The sequence below is a fragment of the Mastomys coucha genome, unplaced genomic scaffold, assembly GCF_008632895.1.
Source record: "Mastomys coucha isolate ucsf_1 unplaced genomic scaffold, UCSF_Mcou_1 pScaffold13, whole genome shotgun sequence".
Taxonomy (NCBI): domain Eukaryota; kingdom Metazoa; phylum Chordata; class Mammalia; order Rodentia; family Muridae; genus Mastomys; species Mastomys coucha.
Genome location: NW_022196895.1, coordinates 56,326,921 through 56,351,054, shown reverse-complemented (window position 1 = coordinate 56,351,054; position 24,134 = coordinate 56,326,921). Strand labels below are relative to the sequence as shown.

The following is a 24,134-nucleotide window of genomic DNA, read 5'->3' as shown; positions in this document are numbered from 1 at the left end:
GATCACCACAGTCCACCAGCTTAGCCTCTTCGCCAGCCCTTTATAACACAATTTCCTTTTGGAAAACTGGCCCCCCGCCCACCTGTCTCAGCTCCCAGCCCCACCCTCAGTCCCAAGCTCTGGTCCACTTGCCAACCCCCAGTAGTCCTTGCAAGAGATCTGTCCTCCGCCTGCCGGGTCCCTGGCCCCTCCACCTGGTGAGCTCCCATGAATCATCCTCCAAGACCCAGTGCCAATGCCTCCTCCTCTGGGAAACCTTTCTAGGCTCTAGGCTGAGCTGGCACCATGTTCCCAGCTCCCTGAACTCTCTCAGAGCAATGCTCAAGATACAGCGCAAGCACTGTTTGGCTGGTTGGAGTCTGAGCTAGCTGAACTCCTTGAAGATATTTGGCTTTAGTCCCTGGATAGAGAGGGCTTGGAGAATATGAGAAGAAAGCAGGGAGGGAGAGAAGGAGAAAGAGAGGTAAGGAAGGAATGAGGCAGGAAAGGAGACAGGGGAAGAAGGGAGGGAGAGGAGGGGGAAGGGTTGAGAAGGAGGAAGGGAGGGAAGGAAAGTCAAGGAAAGATATTGGGGCACATTCATTCATTTATTTCTCCATCCATCCGTGCGTCACTCAGCCAGCAAACATCTGTTGAATTTCTATTAGGCATTACACTTGGGACACTAGGGATAGAACAGTTACCAAGCTTCGGCGAGCACAGCCAATCTTCAGCATTCCCAGGTGACTGAAGAGTTCCAGTGCGGATCTGTGTAGCCAGGGGGTACAAGCCCTTCTGTTTGCAAGGGCCTGCTGCCGGGGCACCTGTCTTCCCCAGAGCCCAGTGCTTTAAGCATCTGGCCCCGGCTCCTGTTGCAGCCCGAAATAAGGCTGTGACCCACGGACAAGACAAGAATGATTCTTGTCAGCTGAAGCCAGAACTGGCTGTAGGGCACACACCGCCTGCTGACCGCTGACCTGAGAGACTGCAATAGACCCTGGCCATAGAACACTCCAGCTCCCCGACTGGAGTGTTAATCTTGAGGGTCTGACATTTCTTCCCACCTACTGTGGCCCCAGCAGGTACAGGCATCATCCTCTCATCTTTGAGAGTTCTTGGGACCTAGGGGGAGTGGGTAGAGAAGATAAGGTGGTTTTTCAGGGCCTTGCAAGGGATCCAGGGAGTCTGGGCCTGACAGAGGCCTAGGGACTGCATTGGGAGGAAGGGAGTTATAAGCTCCAGGGTCCTGGACATTGGGTGGGAAGGTGGGGAGGTGGGGAGGGAGAGGTAGGTGATGTCTCCTCTCAGCCTGTGGAGAAACAGCTCCCTGAATGTTAGAGACCTTTTTTTGGATCCTGTGAGTGTTTATTTGGGGACAGAACTGACTATGCCATTCTAACCCAGACAAGTCTCAGTTGGTTCTCGTCAGTTACCTCGTGACCCTAACCCTCAGCTGTGTGCAGACATGCTTAGATTTGCATTCAGTTTTAGAGGTCCATAGATGCCCCGAAGCCTGTTCCTACGGCTTAATCCAACCAACGCTGTTAAACTACAAAGGGGGAAACTGAGGCACAGAGCTGACAGATAACTTGTTCGTACTTGCAGAGAAAGTCAGTGGAGCCGTCAGTGGAGCCTATTGGACTCAGCTCAGTGTTCACAGGGTCTTATTGGGTATGGGGACACAGGTGGAAGATGGAAAGACCTGAGAGCCACAGAGGGAGACTGATAGGGGCAGGCAGGTATGAGGGACTGAAGTTGGGTTCCCTTTTCTGACTCACGTTAGGGAAACTGGGTTGGGGACTCACACACATCCTCTGGGGATTGCATTTGTCAATTTGCTTCAAGATTCCTGGAAAGCACTAAGAAGTGAGAGGGAGGGATGCAGGAAAGGTAAAAAAAGAGATGGCAGGCAGGGACAGCAGAGGGATGCGGGAAGGGTAAGAGAAGAGATGGCAGGCAGGGACAGAAGAAGGCTGGTGCTGAGGGCTGGTGGGAACTGAAGTAAGACAGGTGGGCACGGGCCAGATTTCCAAAAGGCGAAAGTTACAGAGGGTACTGTAGAGATGGGGCTAGTGGAGTTGGGTGGTTATACTGGCATTTACCTGCAGTAGCTCTGCCGCTGTGGAAGTAGATTAAAGATGGAGAGACCGGGATGTGATACTTTTGCCCATCTTATTGGACTAGCCTTAGAACCAAGTGCCAGTGTGAAGACCCCAGGGTAGCCCTGGCCTGACTCATGATCCCCAACCACTACCAGCCTCTCCAATTAGAGCTCTTAGGTGAGCAGGTGAAGCTCCAGGAGGCCTGGGGACAGACCCAAGGAAGGAGCCCTTAAAGAGAGTGACTTCCGGGTAGACTGGCTTCTGATTTGTGTGGCCTCCTTGGCCCACAGTCTCTTCCCTCACACAGAGACCTTACATGCCTTGCAGCTCCTCTAGCTTTCGCTTGTGACTATGGCCAGGACTGGGGCTGGGTGGCAAGGACTTGGGAGAAAAAGAGGTTTCCTGAGCCATTTGTGGGAGTTTCTCCTCCACAGGATGATCCCCAAGGAGCAGAAGGAGCCAGTGATGGCTGTCCCGGGGGACCTTGCCGAACCAGGTAAGGTGGATCCAGTTCTCTGCCTTCCCCAAACTCTTGTTGGTCTTAGATTACGGCCATTCGGGCCTGCAGGCCCCGGGGCTGGCAAGCAAGGGTGGGTTTCACAGCAGTCCTGAGACATACATGTCTGTGGAGTATGTCACTGGTCCTACTCTTCATACTTTCTGAGGCTTTTGTGGGAACTTATTCTATCTGCAGTACAGCTGAGGGCTGGAGAGATGGCTCAGTGGCTAAGAGCACTGACTGCTCTTCCAGAGGTCCTGAGTTCAATTCCCAGCAACCACATAGTGGCTCACAACCATCTGTAATGGATCTGATGCCTTCTTCTGGTGTATCCAAAGCTACAGTGTACTCATATCAATCAATCAATCAATCAATCAATCAATCTTCAGTACAGCTGAGCATCCCAGACTGGGCCTTGGTTCCAAGACCATGTTGTACCCAGCTCTCTCTAAGGCCAAACTGAACTTCAAGGATTGGTCCCAGATTCAGCTCAACTGTGGGTCATGCTTAGGCCTCAGAGCAGGACAGGGAGCCCAGCCCCATTTCTGGGAATAGGACTGTATGTGTGGTGGGGCATGGAGGGACTGGAGGAAAGGTGGCTCAGCTGGACTCAAAACCATTTTACTAAAATGTGTCTTAATTTTATGGAAAAAAGTCACCTAAAATCCATGCTCAGCAACTTTACAAGGTACCTTTACAAAAACTCCTAGTAGAGCTGGGTGGTGGTGGCGCACGCCTTTAATCCCAGCACTTGGGAGGCAGAGGCAGGAGGATTTCTGAGTTCGAGGCCAGCCTGGTCTAGAGAGGGAGTTCCAGGACAGCCAGGGCTACACAGAGAAATCCTGTCTCAAAAACAAACAAACAAACAAACTAAACAAACAAACAAAACCCTCAACAACTCCCATTATATCCATGGAGTTTATTAGAGCACTGCAAGTATTCTAAAAATTAATCCAACTAAGGTGAGAGTTTCACGTTCTCATGTGGCCTTAGAGGTTCTGTGTGGCTGGTTAAATTCCAGGTCGCTAGCATCAGCTCCTGGGACTATGGTTTGGTGTGGTAGTTGGGGTGGGGCCCACACTTTTTAGATAAATGCCCAGGTGACAACAGAGACATTCTGGTAAATGTTTGCTCCAGAGCTCCTTTGCTGCTCAGTCAGGGTTAGAGACTGAAGGACTCAACAATTATACTGCATGGCTTCAATTTATTTTTAGAAAAAAAATTTTTTGAGACAGGGCCCTACATGTCTCAGGTTGACCTCAAACTTTCTACAGGGCTGACAATGACCTTAGAGAGTGCAATGTGTGTGTGGGGGGGGGCAGGAGCAGGTGGATGAGTGGGTATGTGGATGTGTGTGTGCACAGAATCCAGGCGAGGACATTGGGTGTTCTGTCTATCAGTTCCAGCCTATTCCTTTGACACAGGATGTCTTAGTTAGGGTTTCATTGCTGTGAACAGACACCATGACCAAGGCAACTCATAAGGACAACATTTAACTGGGACTGGCTTACAGGTTCAGAGATTCAGTCCATTATCATCAAGGCAGGAACATGGCCGGATCCGGGCAGGCATGGCACTGGAGGGGCCGAGAGTTCTACATCTTGTTTCAAAGGCAAAAATGGCAGAGGACTGGCTCTCACGTGGCAAGAAGAAAGGCCTCAAAGCCCACCCCAACAGTGACAAACTTCCTCCAACAAGGCCACACCTACTTCAGCAAGGGTACACCCCTTAATAGTGCCACTCTCTGGGACAAGCGTATTCAACCCCCTACACCACCAAATATACTAATGTCATTTTAAAATTAAAAGTAGCTGCTGAAAAGCAATAGTAATCGCTAGGCAGTGGTGGCACGCCCTTTTAATCCCAGGATTCAAGAGACAGGCAGGCAGGTCTCTTAGTCTTCGGGCACTTTGATCTATAGAATTAGTTCCAGGATAGCAGGACTACACAGAGACACCGTGTCTTGAAAAACCAAAACCAAAACCAAAACCAAAATTAAAAAAGGGCAGTAACAATCAGAGCACTGACTATTATTGCTGGGATCTGTGGGTTAGACACTCTGTTAGAAACCTTCATGCATCGAGCCAGCTGAGCCACAACAGAGCTCTAAATTACATATTATCCTCTCCAGTTCTACAGACCAGAAAGAGGGCTCAGAGGAGCCAGGTGGTCATGATTGCTATGTAGCACAGCCGGGAGTTGACTGTTGGTTTCCCTGTCTTTAGATCCGCTGCTTCTATTGTGGTTTTGAAAATAAATTATCCAGTTACAGTATTCAGACTGTTAGATTCGGGGTGGGAGTCCTCACTCATGAAGACACAGAGACGAAGGTCGATGCAATTAGCATGAGGTTTTTAATAATCCAGTATACTGGGGTCATCCTGCATTCAGGCAAAAGCGACCCTGAGGAACAAAGGCACACACTTTTTAAACCCTTCCAGAACATAGGGGTACAGCATGAGTTGGTTATCTCTCATTGGAGCTCATTGTTCTTTGTTTCCATTGACCTTTGTACCCCAGGTGAGAAGGTACCTTAGGCACATAGGAGGGGTGGGGGAAGATCCACCCCCACCTGGGGATGTTTCCTGAAACCGGGCATTACTGCCCACAATTAGGGCATCTCATGGGGATGGATGTTTGTTCAGTAAACCCTCCTGAAGCTCTCTGTCTTTAGGCTTAATGGACATTCCTGCCTCCTCGGTATTTTTATGAGGTGTCCCTGTTTGCTCAGTTCTTACAAGACAAGTGCCCAGAGAGATGGCTCAATGGTTAAGAGCACTGACTGCTCTTCCAGACAACTAGGATTCAGTTCCCAGAATCCACATGGGGGCTCACAACTGTTTGTAACTTCAGTTCTAGGAGATCTGACACTCTCTTCTAGGTTCTGTGGGTATTGTATGCATGTGGTACACAGACATACATTCAGGGAAAACAACCATACAGAAGATAATGGTTTTTGAAAACTTCAAAGAAAAAACACATGAATGGCTTTGGAAGCTCTTCCTAATGAAACAGTACGTTGCCCACTGTCAGCATACTAGTGAAAATTTTTCTCCTCTACATTTTTATATGAATGCAGGTACATGGACCATGGTCTCCTGACCAAGCCAGCTCAGTCAGTCAACAGGGTCTCGAGGGAAGGAGTGAGGACTGAAAAGAAAAAGACAATTAGACAACACTGTAACATGACTCCAGCCAGTGCTGAGGCTGAAGCAGATTTATTTTTCTCCAGGCTGCTTTTATATCATTCTAGGTACATACAAAGAATGTGGTCAGTCCTAAGGCATAAACAGAATAGTCAAGGAACAAACAAGGCAATAAACAAAACCAGTCAAGGAACAAACCAGGCATAAACAGAGTAGTTAAGGATCAAACCAAGCATAAACAAAGGTCCCATGATTACTGTGTTCAGGGTCTTACCACATTCTTCAGCTGTAGGAATGTGTTCTTGAGTCTACTTTCTTGTCCTAGCCCAATGTCAAATTCTTGCCAGTATCCTAGAAGGCAGCACAAAGATCTCTCTGCATCCTCCTGCCGGCTGTCTTTTTCACTTAGCTGCTTACCACGGGTTTCTTTACATCCTGGGATGATTTATCTTGCTGTATCCAATTCACTCGCTTCCTTAGCACACCCTTATTTGGGACATGTCATATTTACCCAGCCAATGAATTCATGATGGTTGTCCCAAAGTTTGCTTTATACGGGGACCCTCGAAAGGAGGGTCTGAAGCTTAGCTGTAGTTCAGATTCAGTCTGATTCCTTCTTTGTTGACAGGGATAACAGGGGCAGGAAGGATGATTCGGGTCACATATAAAAGCCATCAAGTATGGCTGTAGATCCCTGTCACCTCTTCATTGGGAGGCAGAGACAGAAGGGTCCATGGGTTTTCTGAACAGCCAGCCTAGCCAGTGAAAGAGTCTATCTCAAGACAGGAAAGCAGAGGTAGGTAGAGGTAAATACTGGCTTCTTCACTCATACACTCACATGGATGTATCACACATACACACACCACACATACACAAAACAAGTAAATCAACTTTTCTAAAGAGAAAAATGACAGTAAATGCTTTAAATGGTTTCTAGCCTGTGTCCCACTAAGTGCTAATATTCCATGAAGTCTTCAATTCATGCCTAAGCCTAGCTGTACTTTTAATATGTAAATAGAATGTTAGGCGACACAGTCTCCTGAGAGCTGAAAAGCAAGCATCTATCTACCCTTTAACCTAGACTAGATCCCGTTGTGTTCTAGCGTGTAGAAAGTGTTCCCGAGATACCTGGAGCTTTTGTCGGTACTGATGCTCCTGTGTGTTCTTTTACAGCAAAGTTGCCAGTAGCCCAGGCTGTCCTTCAGCTTACCATGTAACCAAGGATAACTTTAACTCCTGATCCTCCTGCCCCTTAGGTGCTGGAAAACGCACTTCTTGTTTTCAAATATTTGTTGACAGAATGACAAACAAATTCCCCCTCTGTTCTTAGCATCTGTTAGGAAGTCCACTGATTGCAGTGGTTGGTGGCACATGTTCATGGCCTATGTCTCTAGTAGCTGAATCTACCTGTCTCTGTAGTCTGTATACTCCGCCATGCTGTGAGTTTGGCAACCCCCTTCCCCGCCTCTCCTCCTCAAAACGTTTCTACTACCGCCTCTCACATCTTTGTCTTGGGTGCTGGCCTTCCTTGTCACAAGGAGAAAGGTGAAGTGGCTGACACAGAACATCTGCAAAGTAAGTGCACAACACTCCATCATCTTTTCTCCCTCTCTTGCATCACCAGCTCTTTTTTTTTTTTTTCCTGAGACAGGGTTTCTCTGTACAGCCCTGGCTGTCCTGGAACTCACTCTGTAGACCAGGCTGGCCTCCAACTCAGAAATCAGCCTGCCTCTGCCTCCCAAGTGCTGGGATTAAAGGTGTGCGTCACCACCACTTATCCATGCTCTTCATGAAAAGCCCCTCTTGGAGCTGGAGAGCTGGTTCAATGGCCAAGAGCACTGACTGCTCTCCCAGAGGTCCTGAGTTCAATGCCCAGCAACCACATGGTGGTTCACAACTATCTATAATGCGATCTGATGCCCTCTTCTGGTGTGTCTGAAGACAGCTACAGTGCACTCATAAAATAAATAATTATTTAAAAAAATACTACCACCACCATCAACAACAAATAAAACAAAACTACTACAAAGATTTTTAAAAAGAAAAGAAAAAAGAAAGAAAGAAAAGCCCCCCCCCCTTCCTGCTTCCACAGCTGTGTGGTCACCGCTCTCCAGAGCACTTGGATATACTTTGCTAACATTTTTACTTTCCAAATTCCAAAACTCAAACAAACGGAGATTCTACAAACAGAGGAAGAAAAATAACAGTCCCTGTTTGTCATAACAATATTAGCACATTGAACAGTAGCAGCAGTAATAATTTAGTGGCATCTAAGAACTTGTCCATATTCAGATTTAATTTAATAATTTCATTTAATTTTAGAACTACATTTATTAGTGTTTGAAGTTTTTCAGCTGGGCAGTGGTAGCACATGCCTTTAATCCCATCAGTACTCAGGAGGCAGAGGTCAGGCTGATCTCTGAGTTCAAAGCCAGCCTGTTCTATAGAGCCAGTTTCACGACACCTAAGGCTACCCAGAGAAACCCTGTCTAAAAAAAAAAAAAAAAAGCACAATTTTTAAAGACTTATTTATTTGTATTTTGTGTGTGTGTGTGTGTGTGTGTGTGTTGGGGGGGTGCCTATATATATATGTGTACCGCATTCATGCAGTTCTGGCTGTGACCAGAAGAGGGTGCTGAATGCACACCAAACACCACTCTGGAATTGAAATTTCAGGCAGATGTGAGCTGCCTTGGTGGTTTGAGGATTTGTACCTGAATTCTCAGCAGGGTCAGCCAGTGTTCTTAAATGCTGGTCCATCTCTCCACCCCCATTTGTAGTTTTAATCAGGATCCCAGCGAGGTGTGTGGTTCTTGTTTGGTTGCTATACTTCTTAAATATTATTTAATCTAAAACAACTCCCTCTTTTTTTTTCCTTCCTTCCTTCCTATCTCCTTTTCTTCCTGTCTTTCTCTTTCTTTCTACATCAGATGTTGAAGACTGGCAATGTTAGCTAAGATGCCCAAGTAGACCCCCTTCCCACCACTATCCTTGGCATACCATCACTTTGTCTTCCAGGGGACTTCCTTTGTTGGTTAAATATATACTTGTGCTTTTTGCCCTTAGGGAAACACAGGCAAAGGGGATGGGACCCAAGCACTTAAGGACAGTCAGGGACCCCAAAAATCCTCTAAGTAGGGATAATGACTGATTCTAACCATGAGAAGAGAAATAAACATAATGTTCTCCATTGAAAAGCAACATGAGACAGGCATGAGGCTGAATACTTGTTCATGGTAGCCCTCAGCTATGTCGTAAGTTCAGGAGCAGCCTGGGGCCACCCACCTGAGACTGTCTCAAAACACAGTGGGTAAGGACATTTGGCCGCCAAGTCTGACAACCTGGGACCCAGAGAGCTGACTCCTGAAGGTTTTCTCTGGCTGCCATGAGTGCTGTGGCATGCGCCACCTCCTAGAACTTACTAAATAAATGGATGAATATAATAAAAACAACAGAAATGGGGGAAAAGGGAGAGTAAATGAGAATAAAATATTGTTTATAAGCTCACGATGCAAAGCATTTTGATCTCTAGGGTTTTTTTTTTTTTCTTTGAATGTTAGCCTTAGGGCTGGTGAGATGGCTCAGCGGTTAAGAGGACCAACTGCTCTTCTGAGGGTCCCGAGTTCGAATCCCAGCAACCACATAGTGGCTCACAACCATCTGTAATGAGATCTGATGCCCTCTTCTGGTGTGTCTGAAGACAGCTACAGTGTACTTAGATATAATAAATAAATCTTTAAAAAAAAAGAAAGAAAAAAAAATGTTAGCCTTATACTTTCAAGTTCTTCCTTGGCATTTCCAGTTGAGTGTCTGTAAGACCTCTCAGACTGAAAAGGTGCCCTTGTGTTATGTTGTTGGTTTGGTTTGGTTTCTGTTTTGTTTTGTTTTGTTTTGTTTTTTTCAGAACAGGGTTTTTCTTTGTAATTCTAGTTGTCCTGGAACTCACTCTGTAGACCAGGCTGGCTTTGAACTCAGAGTATCAGCCTGCCTCTGCCTTCTGAGTGCTGATATTAAAGGGATGTGCTACCAAGGCCCCAGAAACCACAAAGGTGTCTATGTTGTTGTTGCTTCTGTTGTTTGTTTTTCCAGTACAATTGGGCTTACAATGTAGCCCAGCCTGGCCTCGGACATAGTCCTTCCTCACTGTCCTTCCAAAATTATTTTTAAGTTTTCAGATAATTTGGAGAGTTTGAATAAAACTAGGTAACTGTACTGGCTGGTTCTGTGTGTCAACTTGACACAAGTGAGAATCATCAGAGATGGAGGAGAGAATCATCAGTTGAGAGACTACCTCCCTGAGATCCAGCTGTAAGGCATTTTCTCAATTATTGATCAACGGGGTAGGGCCCAACCCGTGGTGGGTGGTCCCTCACTGGGCAGGTGGTCCTGAGTGGTAGAAAGAAGCGGTCTGAGCAAGCTGTTGAAAGCAAGCCAATAAGCAGCACCTGTCCATGAGTATCTACTTCCGTTCATGCCTCCATGTTCCTGCCCAGATTTCCCTTCATGATGGCCTGTGGCGGAGACGTTTAAATCAAACAAATCTTTCTGTCCCAAGTTACTTTTGGTCAGGGCGTCTTAATCACAGTCCTAGAAGGGAAACTAAGAAATCATTACTGTCTTGGTCAACAAAACACCATAACCAAAAAAGCAAGTTGGGGATGGAAGGGATTGTTTTACATTTCTAGACCCTAACCCATCATCGGAGGAAGTCAGGATGCGAACTGGCAGGAGCTGATGCGGAGAACATGGAGGGCGTTGCTTATTGGTTTGGGACTGGGATCACTCACAGTGGGGCTGAGCCCCGCCCACACTGCGGAGCCCTGGAGCAAGATTGAGTGTCCACGACTTGAAAATCTTCTGAGTTCGAGGCCAGCCTGGTCTACAGAGGGAGTTCCAGGACAACCAGGGCTACACAGAGAAACCCTGTCTCGAAAAACAAAACAAAAAAAAAAAAAAAAAAAAAAAAAAAAAAGAAAGAAAATCTCATCCTGGGCCCGCATGTCTCATAGCATTAACCTTGAGGTACTCAAGTAGTTCACAGGTTAAACTTTCTCTCTCCTCATAAGGTCAGAGCCAATTGCCCCAATTAAATGAGCTGCTCAATGAAGTCTGTCTTCTGAGAAGTCTGTTTCTCGCCAAGCTCATCCGTGGTCTGAGGTCTCTACCCATCCCTCCAATCAAGGGGACGGGAGTGGAGTGGGAACAGTAACACACCAGCCAAGAAAACGTCCCACAGACTTGCTTACAGGCTAATCTGATGTAGACATTTTCTTAGTTGAGGCTGCCCCAGAGTCGTGGTGGGGCTTACTTGAGGTGAGATAGTAAGAGCGGTCTCTGACCTCTCCCACAGTCCCTTCGCTGGACCTGGGGAAGAAACTGAGTGTGCCTCAGGACCTGATGATAGAGGAGCTGTCTCTACGAAACAACCGCGGATCCCTCCTCTTTCAGAAGAGGCAGCGCCGGGTGCAGAAGTTTACCTTTGAGCTATCGGAAAGTTTGCAGGGCGTGAGTAAGCCATTGTGTGCTCTTGGGGGAAACCAAGCCAAGAGGAAGCCAGAGAGGATCTCTGTGGATGATGATGGGTGGTAGGTGGTGGGGGAGTGGGGTGTCCATTTTGTACACCCATTAGGTTATGCACTGGGCTGTTGACCTCGAGTCAGATGCATGTCAGACTTCAGCTTAGTCTTAGGAAGGAAATATAGGAGAAGGACATAGAACAATGGTTCTCAACCTTCCTAAAGCCATGACCCTTTATTAATATGGCTCCTCATGTTGTAGTGGCCCCCAACCATAAAATTATTTTTGTTGCTACTTCATAACTGGAATTTCGCCGTTGTTATGAATCGTAATATAAATATTTTTAGAGACAGAGGTTTGCAAAAGGGGCTCTGGCCCACAGGTTGAGAACCACTGCCATAGAAGCATTGGCCAACAGACAAAGTTAAGAATAGGGGGGTAGTGCAGCTGAGTGCTTGCCTACCATGCAAGAAACTCTGGGTTCCATCCTCTGCAATACCCCAAACCAGGGTGGCGCTACACACTTGTAACCCTAGTGTCTGGGAGGTGGGAGCATGGGGATCCAGGTTTCAAGGTTGTGCTTGGCTACAGAACAAGTTCAAAACCAGTCTGGGCTACATAAGTAATCTTCCCTCAAAATACAACAAGATAATGTTTTGCAGGTGGCAGGTAATTTCGGAAAATAAAAGTTAAGAAATGGCTACCTTTGCCAGGTGCCTGAGACAGTGCTTCCTAAGGGTCCCACATGTATGAATGGGATGTGTAACCATTGTCATACATGCGGCCATCTTACCACTACCACCCCTCTACCCCCCAGAAGGGCACCGAGACCCAAGATGTGTCTTATTCTGACTAGAGTTTACAATATCAATGAGTGCCATTGCTATTTCTCCATCACAGGCACTGAACCTTCTTCCCTCATCCCCAAGCTCTCTGCTCCTTCGCTCTGCTCCCCATCCCTTAGGTGGTGATGATCAAATCCAGGCCCCTTGCTCCGCTGAGCGTCCCTACCTGTGTATTTCCCCCACAGATCCTGGCAGGTAGTGCCCGAGGGAAAGGGGCTGGCGGAGCATCGCAGGCGCAGGCGACGGTGAGGAGGAGGGGCCTTTTCCCCAGGGACAGCTATGGAAAGGGGCCTGGCTGCTAGGGAGCAGCTGACCATCGCCCTCTGAGAGCCTGCTCCTGTGCTCAGGTTCCCAATGGCCTGCAGGAGCAGAACCACCACTCCGAGACGCACGTGTTCCAGGGGTCATCTGGGGACTCCGGGATGGCCCATCTGGGAGTGGCTGGAACTGGGTCCGTCCGTAGTCCAAGCGCCCTGGCACCAGGTGAGCGGCTGCCCTGCATCCTGGGGCACCGATGGCACTGAGTCTCAGCAAGCAACCCAAATTGGTTACATAGCGCAGGCTAGACCCCCATTGCTGGAGACCTCCTTGAGTCCTGGGATCCTGAGGCTGTCCTCTCCTCGTGCACCCCAACCCCATCCCTCGTGCAACCCAACCCCATCTCTGCTCTCTTGATTCCTCTCCCCTGCCTTCGCCTTTCTTACCCGCAGTGTGGGAGTGGGAGAGGGAGAGATGGTAGGGGGACAGAGCCCAGGCTTCGCCTGTCACCAATGCCATTCCACCCCCAGGCTATGCGGAGCCACTGAAGGGCGTCCCACCGGAGAAATTCAACCACACCGCCATCCCCAAAGGCTACCGTTGCCCTTGGCAGGAGTTCATCAGCTACCGAGACTACCCGAGTGGCAGCAGAAGTCACACTCCCATCCCCCGCGACTATCGCAACTTCAACAAGTAAAGCCAGGCTGAGTGGGACACCCAGGATGGGGAGGCCTGAGTACTTTCTTCTTGCTAGCTCTAGCCCCAGAGCTTTGTAGAAGTTTAATGGGATCTTGCTAGAACAGTGGTGTCTCGCACCTGTGAGATATTCAAAAATATGTGCCCGAGCGTGCGTGCGTACGTGCATGTGTGTGCGTGTGTGTGTAAAAGTATTACTGTGTGGACCAGATTCCCATCCTTTTACAAAGGTAGAGACCACGCTCAAGGATGTGAACATTTCTGCTGAGTCACAGAACCCAGAAGAAGGGCTATCACGGGACTTTAAGTCCCGGAAGTCTGAGTTGTTTCGCTCTCCATTTGGCTCTGGGATAAAAACTCTGTTCATCTCTGAGGACACCTCGACATCTCACCAGGTCTAGGCTCACCCAGCTTTATCCTTCCCCAGTAGTATGGAAAAGGGTCAGAAGATGGCTTTGAGGCTGTGGAAAGCAGGAAGTAGCAGACTTGAGGGTTGCTGGAGGAGTGGCCTATACTGGCTTAATGTAAGGCAGGCTTAAATCAGATGCCAGACCCAGCTGTGTGGTCTGGAACAAGCAACGTTTTAACCTCTCTGCACCTCTGTTGTTCCACCTGTGAAAGGAAGTATTCCCAGGTCTACAAGGCTGCTATGGAGATGACCTGAGAGGAACCTAGGTAGAGTTTCTGTCAGATAAGAAGCTACTGAGATTGCTGCTTAGGTAGAACTGTTGGGGAAAGCAGATGGAAACGTGGGGAGCACTGTTCTGGAAGCCTGAAAGCAGAGCAGGAGTCCCAGATGAAGGTAGATCTGGAGAGGGGCCCCCGCAGAGGTGTTCCTGCTGCAATTGGCTTCCTTGTCCTCAAGGCTGTTTCTGAACATGTTCCTCTGGTTTGGGCTGCAGTGAGTGAGAACAAGAAGGGTCCAGAGAGGAAGGTGCTGGCCAGCTGTCTTGGTGCCTGTTGAGACCACGCATGAAGATCGGAAGACAGACACCTGCATCCTAAGAAAAAGGACGGGGTCCTTGAGAATGCTAGAGAGGGACTTGGCTGCCTTTAACAGCTGACTGGACAAGAGGTGTTGACAGGAAGGCCTGGGCAGAAGAGTCTCTGTGAAAGCCTTAAGTTTTCTACCGTGCCTAACTGCCGGTCCTCCTAGGTCCTCACCCACTGCCTGATCATTTGTTCAGCTCCACATTGGGCTCCGTCCAGACAGCTGGCTTTTTACTTGGCTAACTTGCAGGCATTTTCCACTCATTTGTCTCAGAACGGCAGCTGAGGTACACGCCTAGCAGCAGGAGTGTGCAGAGGAGGCCTCTTCGGAGACAGAAGGAGTGCCTGAGGTGGCAGAGAAGAAAGAGCTCTCCGGTGGACAAGCAGGGCCCAGCCAAGATGCTGTGAAGCCTGTGGGTCTCAAACACTGGCCAGCCTGTCCCTGCAGGGGTTAGCTGGGGTATTCCCCCAAGTAGTACTGCCCTGACAGGATCCCAGGCCCTGGCTAAGGTTTGCAGTTCCACCCTTTCCCACTGGTCCCCAATGCAGGGGACCCACAGGGATACTGCTTTCTGTATTTCTTAAAAGGGCTGTAGCTGGGCAGTGGTGGCGCACGCCTTTAATTCCAGCATTTGGGAGGCAGAGGCAGGTGGATTTCTGAGTTTGAGGCCAGCCTGGTCTACAGAGTGAGTTCCAGGACAGCCAGGGTTACACAGAGAAACCCTGTCTTGGAAAAAACTAAAAAAAAAAAAAAAAAAGATGCAACTGAGGGATCCAGCACTTGCCTCATGTTCAATGCCCAGCACTGCTCTCTCCTAGCAAACAATTTAAAAACCACATACAGTATTAGCCAAACTATGAATGAAAAAAAAGAAAAAAGAGAAAAAGAATCATCATGGCTGACCCTAGGTGTGGTGGAGGACATGTTAGAGATATGTAGGAGACCTTAGCCAGAGGCAGGGACATCTGGGAGTCCAGGGTGGATATGACCCTGAAGTAAAGACAGGAGTGTTTGTGGGCCACTCTCCAATCTCTGATTGCTTTGTGGTGGTGAACAAGATTGTCAGGATGCCCTGGTCTCAGAAAGTTTGTTCTGGCAGCTGCTTCCAAGAGAGTGTGAGACATTGCTGTGTGTGTACAAATACTTTGTTTCATTTTGTAGCCTTTTGTCCCACAAGTTTGTGCTTTTTAAAACCCACCACACTCATACATAGATTCTATTTTCCTTGAGTCACAGTATGGCTCTGGCTGGTCCACCTCTACATCTGAGGGCTCAGGCTGTTTCTCTGCCTGTTTAGTGCCCTGCTCTCTGCTTCTACATACAAGCATGCAGGAGCCTCCTCCAGCCATATGCTTAGCAACAGAGTTGCTGGGTGACAGTTCACACATTTTCAGGTTAAAAAAAAAAAATCTGCTAATCTGTCTTCTGAGGAAAAAGCACCAGTATACCCACAATATGTGGGACTTCTTCCCTGCCACTCATTCCAGTATGCCCACGATGCGTGGGACTTCTTCCCTGCCACTCATTCACTTTAGCATCCTTTCCTTTGGCGGTCTTGGCGGGTGGTGTTTGGGGGTGGGGCATTGTTCTGGATTCTGCTTGTCACTTGCATTTTGATGATTCTCCTGAAGTTGTAGGTAGTTTGTTGTAAGGGGCCTGGGGGCGGGCAGTGAGATAAGGAAAGAGAAATCCACCTTCCAGTGTTTTCTTCTGGCACTGACTGATGGGGAGCCTGAAACTTGGCCTACGGCACTTCTAACTAGAAATCTCCCTTTTACTTCAACAAGGAACAGATTTGGACAAGGCAAAACTAAGGACACCACTTAATAATAGTAAGGAACTTTGCTGCCTAGAAGGGGAAACTGAGGACCCAAGAGACCACACATACGCACGTGTCTGTTAACCCTCCTTCATACAGCCCTCCTTTCCTGTTTCTCTTCCAGGACCCCAGTGCCATTTGGAGGACCCCACGTGGGGGAGGCCATTTTCCACACAGGCACCTCCTTTGTCCCGGAGCCCTTCAGTGGCTTGGAACTTCTCCGCCTCAGACCCAATTTCAACAGGGTTGCTCAGGGCTGGATTCGAAAGCTCCCCGAGTCTGAGGAGCTGTAGCCTCAGCCTGAAGCTACAATTCCCTGGGCTTGAGGCTCAAGCAACACCATACTCGTCTTGACTTTGCTTGCTTGCTTTTCTTTCTTCTTTCTTTCCTCCTATGCGCCCTCCCCCAGTACTTCTTTCCTCCCTTTACTGAGACAGGATCTCACTCTGTAGCCTAGATTGGCCTGGAACTTGTAGCCCAGGCTGGCCCTGCCTCAGCTTCCCAAAGTGCTAGGATTACAAAGTGAGCATGTGAGGCTGACTTTAGCTTGTGAAGAGCTTTTGCTCCCCGAACATTATTAGATATAGCAGTTCAAAGGCCAGTGAGTTCATTAATCCTCAAAGCAGATGTGCACCAAACATTGGATCTAATGTGGATTTGGAACCTGCCCTAGACTCACAGTCTCAGATTGGCCTGTGATAGGAGCTAGGATCAAGTCCTCCAGGTGACCTGGGTACCCTGCCTGCGATGTGTCTATAGGAAGTTATAGCCATGCCTACCTCTGCTTGGCTCCAGCAGCTGTCACTTACCTGATGACAGAATGCTCAGTAGTAGTCCATCTGCGCATAGATTGTTCTGATTATTAGGAAGGAGTAACTTGGGAATGCAGCTGTTTGTAGAATGCTTGCCCAATATGCCTAACATGCACAAAGCCCTCGCCTTGATCCCTAGCACATTAACTAGGCATAGTGGGGTATGTCTAAAATCCCAGCTCTTGGGAGATAGAGGCAGGACGACTAGAAGTTTGAGGCCATCCTTGACTAGATAGTGAATTTAAGGCCAGCCTGGGCTATACAAGACTATCTTAGAAGAAAAAGAGCTATAACTCAGGCTGGCCATGATCTGTAGCAGAGGATAACCTTGAATTGATACTTCTGCCTCCCTCTCCCAACTGATTGACAGACCCCGTGACTTCCCACTTACTTAGACTCAGTTGGCTTTCATCTGCACACGTGCTCCATGCCAGACAGTGCCAGGCCCAAGTCTCAAGAAGGACATGATAGGGAGGAGATTAGCAAGGCAGTTTATCCTGACAGCTGAGAGCACAATGACCTGGAAGAGAAGAACCCTGAGGGAGCTGGTGAGATTCCAGAAACTTCCCAGAAGGCTCGAACCAGACCTTAGGGAAGGGACAAGAGCTCACTGAGGAGAGTTGTGATAAAAGGTCGTTTTCGGTATGTGTTGAGCTGGGAGTTAAAGTGTGGTGTGTTGGAGAGAGAAGAGGTTGTAGTAGAGACAGAGGCTCTACTGGGGAAAGGGGCAAGGAGTTAGCAATGGCCTCATTGGTTGCTGTGTGATGCCCAGGAGCAATGCTAGATAGACATCAGGAAGTTCACAAGGGGCAAGGGCTGGAACAGGAGGGGATAAAAGGGGGTGGAAGTGTCAGCCTGTGATGTCCTTTATAGAACAGGTACAAAATGGAACACATGACACCATCCTCCATTCTGAACAGATCCTAGCCCAAGTGATGGTGATAGTGAAGGGTGACAATGTCTTGGTAGCTTTCTCCAGACCCCATTCCATAGATGTGGCTATCCATTCTCTAGAAGGAAAGGAGCAGAGTTGAAGAAGCAAGGGTCCATCAAGGACTCCCGTCAAAAAGAGGGCCATTGCTCTGGCTGAGCTGATGCTCACTCATTCTGAAACTGTGGGACAGTGTCCTGCTTTGTGATTTAGGGTTTAATAGTGGGGGCTTGCACATCCTACTAGCTGGGATTTGATTCATCTGAGTGGTATGAACTTGGGAAAGGCATTTCACACTGAGCCTCTGCTTCTCTACCTGTAAGACAAGGACAAGTATAGGCCTTTGCAGGGCTTGAGAGCAAGTATAGGATAGTCGCAGGGCCTCCATGTTAGGTTTCTTGCCCCACCCGTTCTGTTGGAATAGATCTGCCGTGGATGATGCCATTTATAAAGCAGGCTGTGAGAATGCAGGATTCAGGTCAGTCAATGTGAGGCTGATGATGGAAGGTTCCAGGCTGGACAGCACAGTGGATGTTTATTCTGTGGAGTTTTACTGCCCTTCCTGGTTCCCGGGAACCAGTAGCCTGAATCTTGGGATTCCTCACAGTTGGTGTTTTCTCTTGGATTTGGGGCTGTCAAAGCCAAGTTGCCATAATCTAAAGACCAACAACCATCTGGCTAGTAGGAGGACTTGGATGGCTTGTGCAGCTCTCTGGAAGGAAACCTACCTGACAAACAGAGGAAAGATTCTGGAAGGTAGGGTCCTGCACTCCAAAGTAGGTCCTCATTCCTTCTCCGTACGTGTTTCTTGCTACTTAATAGTGACCAGTATCTGTCTGACATGGCCCATACCATGCACCTTCTCCCTTGTACCTCCTCCATTCCTACAGACTGCAGGCAAACCACTGGTCTTTAATGGAACCACCCTACACGTGCTGTTATCCAACAAGGAAATGTTTGGATACTGAGAAAGCAAATAAACATTTCAAGAATTTCGGGGACCTAACAAGTCCCTCATCGAATCTAACTTTGTATCCTGTTCTTTATATAAAGCATCAAGACTAGCCAACAAAACACTGGGAAGCCTGGCATTAGAGCAGGCAGCAACGATCATCAACGAGTCCCATGTAACCATAAGGATACCTCTCAGAAGCGCGGTGGTCAACAAGGCAAGCTAAACAAATAACCTGTAGGGTATTTGCGTAGTAATGCAGAGACAAACCAGCGATGACTCTGGAGGGAAGGGTTTGTGGACGTGAATGACTGGAACATGAACATCTCTGGGATGACCTGGCTGACTGCTAGACAGATGTCCACTTTAAAAGAGTTCAAGTCTGTTTTACATCTGTGTTTTTCGTGCTTTCCTGTATACACTCTATTAACAATGACCTCCCCTGCTTTAAAAAAGTTAACTTCAGCCCCTAAAGCCACCACTAATTTTTTAAAAAGCTAACAGATAAATTCATTACATTACACATGAAGAACTAATACATCTCAAGTTCCCATGGTATACCCCAGTGGTGAAAAGGACAGGAAGCATGAGAAGTCACGAGAACAGCTCAAAGCAACTACGAGCAACACACTGGAGCAGCAATGGCAAATGACACTTGCGTTGGCTCATCTGAGCCACCTTGGCTGCACGGGGCAAGTGCACAGAGCCAGGGCAGACAGACACTGTGGGTGTGCCTTCATGAACTTTGCAGAGAAGCTTGGGATGCAGGTCAGTGCACTAAGTGAGGGCTTTCTGTAATGTGGGTGATACCGTTATAGTGGCTGAAAAAGAGGCAACGGTCTAATTGTTTTCCAAGTCACACACGTGAGCTCTGAAGTACAGATTTTAGATAAAAATGGCATCAAACCCACTTTAGATTTCAGTTTCATTTACAATGGTTTGTACAAGAATGACACTTCAAGTTATCAACTAAACAAAGCCACAGATGAGGCTCTATAAATGCTGTTTCTTTTTTCTTTCTTTCTTTTTAAAAGACAGGGTCTCATTATGTAGCTCTGGCTGGCTTCAAACCCAAGAGATCCACCTGCCTCTGCCTCCCAAGTGCTGGGATTAAAGGCATGGGCTACCACAGTCAGCTTCCTGTCAGTTCTTGTTTCAACCATACTACCAACTTCTTAGTACTAAAAATGATGGGTATTTTTACCATCCTGGAAAAATTTAGAACACCAGTATTCAAGGGCTTATAAAAAAGATTAACTTGAGCTATATATGAAGATTTAATTTCAAACTGCATAGCCACCCCTAGCCACCAAAAAAAAAAAAAAAAAAAAAAAAAAAAAAAATCCAGTCTTAAAAAAATTGAAAAAATTCTCATTTATGTAACATGCTTTTACTTATTTCACACTTAATATCAAAGATTAAAAAGAAACAGAAATCCAGGAACATTTGGAAAATTGACCCGTTTTAATTAAAAACAAAAAATACAATACAACATCAAATTTCCCTTACCATCTACAATTCAGTTAAATGCAAACATTCTAAGACTGAACAGTCTCCTGCCCAGAGGTGGCGAGTGAGCCGCTGCAGACTCAGGTTAGGTGGACGTCCGGTTCCAGCTGCAGGCAGGCAGGTAGTCCTCCAGGCAAATGGACTCTAGGGCTCTTCCTTTCAGTTTGTCAAAGTGTTTCACAGGAAGTTCCTTAAAACCATTTCCTCTCAGGTACCCTCTCTGAGGGTATGACTTCAAATTAGTTAAATCACTTTTATGCCACTACAATGATTAGTACTAAATTTTTTTTTAGATGATATAAAAGAAAATACCAAATAGACATAAAAATGGTCAAAATATTTTTTTTAAACCGCAGGTCAACATTTGCCTCCCACCCAAAAAGATACAAAATGAACACACTGATGGTGGCTCCATTGGTTATTCCAGCTCACCCATGTGCGTGTTCCCCACAGCGGGGAAGGGATCAGACATAGGCTCTTAGTACTGCTACAGTGGTAAGCAGCTATGTTCATGACAGCTTGTTTTAGGCCTGCCGATCCTCTGAATACATGTGGGGAAGCATAGCTGTGTTCTCTGCCCACATCTGAACACATTCAGCTACCATGGAAACTACAAAGCAAGGGAAATGATACTTATCCCAGGATTCATTTACTGGGATTTTAGAGCGCCCTTTTTTCCTCAGAGCCCCTGAGTGGCAATGTTGTGCTAGGGGCTGCTGTGTTTTCCAGCATGAGCTCCCATTCTCTGAGGGTCCTGAGAAGGGTAGTGGATTGGTCCTGGAGCTCTCATGAAAGGAGGGGGCGGTCCCATTGGATGGAACATGTGTGGTCCAAAACCTGATGTGAAAGAGAACAAATTAGGCTTGCAGTTCCCTTGACAACCTTCCAAACCTCTCACAACCACCCACACATAAATCAAGGCTGATATAGTGTTAAGTAAATGTCAGTGTACAAGACTTGCTGAGGACTATCTGCCTTCATTCCTTATTTTTCCCTCAGTCCAAAAACTCCACACCCATGCACCTGTTAGTATGTCACCCAACTGTCTGCTTATCAAGAATGAATGGCAAATGCTAGCAGACAGAAATCAATCAGGACGGGGGAGACTAGAAAGAAGCCAGGCAGATATCAAGACCCTTTCTCTATGCTTGATTCCAGAATGGAAAGACTTTCCTCCAAGACAGAGGCTCATTATCAGACTCTAGCCCCCCTACTACTTCTACACTGTTCACACTGTAATGGACATTCACACAGGGTGCTATTGCTTGAACAGTTTATTGGTGGCCACTGACATGATAAAGTATATACACCAAAGAGCAACTCAAGTCCATGACCAACTCCATGTCCTTCATGTGACAGGCAGGTTATCTAGTGAAAATACTGGTCTACTGATTCCCACCCTTGCTGTGGACAGGTAACAGTTCATCAGTTAGGAACTGACAAAGAACACACTGGTGGCAGACGGCCTGAGGGGCAGGACTTCTCAGAGCCAGGAAGAAGGCAGTTACCTGGGGGTGGCGGTGGGGCGATCCCAGGGGGTGGGGGCAGGGCGATGTTCACCACTGCTGGAGGACCACTTGGGGGCAGGTTGAAGTAGTTGGCAGATGCCTCCTCTTCTGCTGCAGGAGGTGGGGGCAGGGCTGGAGAGGAAGGGAAGACAATCAGTACCATGTTTTACCATGAACATCTTGGGTTCATCTTGCTACACAGGCCATAAGCTCAAGCCTGGTGTCTAACAGAGAAAGCGCACTGAATGAGTTTCTGATATCAGCTGACCTCCAGGCAGTCCTGGTACAGGTTCTAGCTTGATCCCAGAGTCTGTGGTTCCATCCTTCTCTTTTTCTTTTCCTCTGGCTGCTTGGGATCTGGAAAGATATCAACACAGGCTATCAGCATGGTGTCCACTATCCAGTTAAATGGAGTTCCACCCTTGCTTCCCTTTTTAGCAAACGTTCTCCTCCTACATATGTCAAAGTATAAAGTAGTGAAGAGTTTTGAAGATAGAAGTTGGCCGGACTTGGCGGTGCATGCCTCTAATCTCAGTACTCAGGAGGCAGAGGCAGACAGATCTCTGTGAGTTCCACGACAATACAGACCTGATCTCAAAACAAAACAAAAGAAGAAAACAACCCAAACCAACGCCACTGTCAGTGCCAGAGAAGGCAATACTCATGTGTGAGCAGGTGCTCAGCATACAGAAAGCACTCCAGGAAGGAGCTGCTGCCAGCCTGCTCCTCTTTGGTCTCAAGATGGAGACAGTCAGTCCCCTCCCCTTTGAACTTTATGGCTTTTTTTTGTTGGGAGGTGGTGGTGCAAGCCTTTAATCCCAGTACTCTGGGATGTAGAGGCAGGGGGATCTCTGTGAGTTCAAGACCAGGCTGGTCTACAGAATGAGTTGCAGGACAGCCAAGACTACACAGAGAAACTCTGTCTCCAAAAACTAGACAAAACAAAGTAAAACAACAACAAAAACAAATCCCCCCCCCCAAAAGAAAGAAATTTATGGTATTTTGTCTTTCATGCAGTCAATTTCCAACTTAAAACTGATATTCTTCTGCTTCACCCCCTTCCCCTGCTCCTCAGTACCCAGTCTCTGAGGCGAGTAAGCATTAGGGCTAATTCAACTGTAAACTCCCAGGATCTACCTTTGGCAACCTTGCATTATGCTGGTATTAAGGATGGTAAAAAATGAAGAACCCCAAAGAAGCCCATTGACAGAGCAAGGCCGTGAATATATTTCTAAAGGAAGAAGCTTCCAAATACTAAGAAAAGGAGGGGCCGCAGGATAGCTCAGAGGTTGAGAGCACTGGGTGCCCTTTCTGAGGACAAGGTTCAATTCCCAGCACCCACGTGGTGGCTCCTAATCCCTGTAACTCCATTCCCAGGGGAGTCAACTCCCTTTTCTGGCACCAGGCACACAAATGGTGCACAGACATGCATGTAAGCAAAATACCCCAAACACCCACACATAAATAAAGTCATTTAAAAAACACCAGAGAAGGACCTAAAGATCTGTAAAGGCCCCATCAAACCTATGTAAACCAAGCTTTCAATCCCAGATGAAAATAGTTTAGAAGAATCTTGTTCACACCTTCCCCATTTAACATTGAGTCTTCGGCCATTCACAATCAGCTTGTTAAAGGACTTCTCAGCGGCTACCTCAGCAGCCTGCCTGGTGGCAAACTGGATGAAGGCACACTGCTGCCTCTGCACAACAGTGATGGTGCGGATCTCTCCGAACTGGTAGAAATGATTTCTGAAGAAACACAGGCCAAGGAAAACAGATTAGTAACCCAACTGCTTAGAAAATGACAATGGGCTACAAAATTGTTCTGAGTCACTAGCAGACAGTGAGCCCATGGACATCCCGGTGCCTGTCCTTAGTTCTCCTCACACCTGCCCTACTGCAGGTGCTACAGGCAAGTGTTCTCACGTACCTTGGGATTTTCCTTGGAGAGGATAGGAGGGCCTTTAATTGCTTACTCTAGAGCCATTTCTCACCCCTAGTATAAGGCACTGGCAAACTATAGCTATTATGGTCCTTGAGATAAGACAATTTTCGTTTGAGATTAAGTCTTGCTATGTTATACATTTTAGTTTTGAATTCATGGGCTCAAGGGATTTTATCTTAGCTGGGGCTGCAAGCGAGCAAATACTATCATGCCCATCTAAGAACACTTCAAAAATGTTTAAGGACTGAAAACTGAGTAGCTCATGGCAGAGCACATTGGCCTAATATGTGTGTCCTGGGTTCAAGTCCTAACACTGGAAAAATAGATAAAAAATATTGAATGAAATTTAAAAAGCTTAAAACTGAAAGAAGAAAGTAGAAGATGAAGAAAAAAGCCAGGCGTGATGGCTCGCGCACAGCTCCTAGTGCCAGAGAGAGGGGAGGATCTTGAGCTCCAGGACAGCCTAGCTACAGACAAGACCCTGTCTCAAAATAACCAAAAACAAAGAGCAAGTAAATGAATACATCACAGTCAAACCAAAGCAATCAGACCGAGTGGCTCATGCCTATAACTGCAGGAAGGGGGAGGAGGCAGGAAGGGGCAGGAAGGGGTAGGAAGGGGCAAGG

At 47.4% G+C, this 24,134-nt stretch overlaps 2 protein-coding genes across 4 annotated transcripts in view; one reads left to right on the top strand and one right to left on the bottom strand.

The window, feature by feature from the left end:
- Nucleotides 1-191: 191 nt before the first annotated feature.
- Myoz3 (myozenin 3) lies at nucleotides 192-18,622 on the top strand. 3 transcript variants are annotated; one of them, XM_031365766.1, is made up of 7 exons: nucleotides 192-463; nucleotides 2,516-2,577; nucleotides 11,077-11,231; nucleotides 12,274-12,333; nucleotides 12,436-12,571; nucleotides 12,877-13,039; nucleotides 15,977-18,622. In XM_031365766.1, the coding sequence occupies exons 2-7, from the start codon at nucleotides 2,517-2,519 to the stop codon at nucleotides 16,143-16,145; spliced, it is 744 nt and encodes a 247-aa protein (XP_031221626.1). In that variant the 5' UTR covers nucleotides 192-463; nucleotide 2,516; the 3' UTR covers nucleotides 16,146-18,622. The 3 variants fall into 3 exon arrangements, with proteins under 3 accessions (XP_031221626.1, XP_031221628.1, XP_031221625.1); XM_031365765.1 differs by lacking the exon at nucleotides 192-463 and adding an exon at nucleotides 549-1,061; XM_031365768.1 differs by lacking the exons at nucleotides 192-463; nucleotides 12,274-12,333 and adding an exon at nucleotides 546-1,061.
- Nucleotides 18,623-19,927: 1,305 nt separating this feature from the next.
- The window catches only part of Rbm22 (RNA binding motif protein 22), a 12,745-nt gene continuing 8,538 nt past the window's right edge, over nucleotides 19,928-24,134 (bottom strand). Inside the window, exons 8-11 of the mRNA XM_031365764.1 lie at nucleotides 23,148-23,312; nucleotides 21,833-21,921; nucleotides 21,565-21,696; nucleotides 19,928-20,893 (exon numbers count right to left, since the gene is read on the bottom strand). Coding sequence (XP_031221624.1) covers nucleotides 20,763-20,893; nucleotides 21,565-21,696; nucleotides 21,833-21,921; nucleotides 23,148-23,312 — 517 coding nt within the window. The 3' untranslated portion in view covers nucleotides 19,928-20,762. The remainder of the gene's footprint in view (nucleotides 20,894-21,564; nucleotides 21,697-21,832; nucleotides 21,922-23,147; nucleotides 23,313-24,134) is intronic.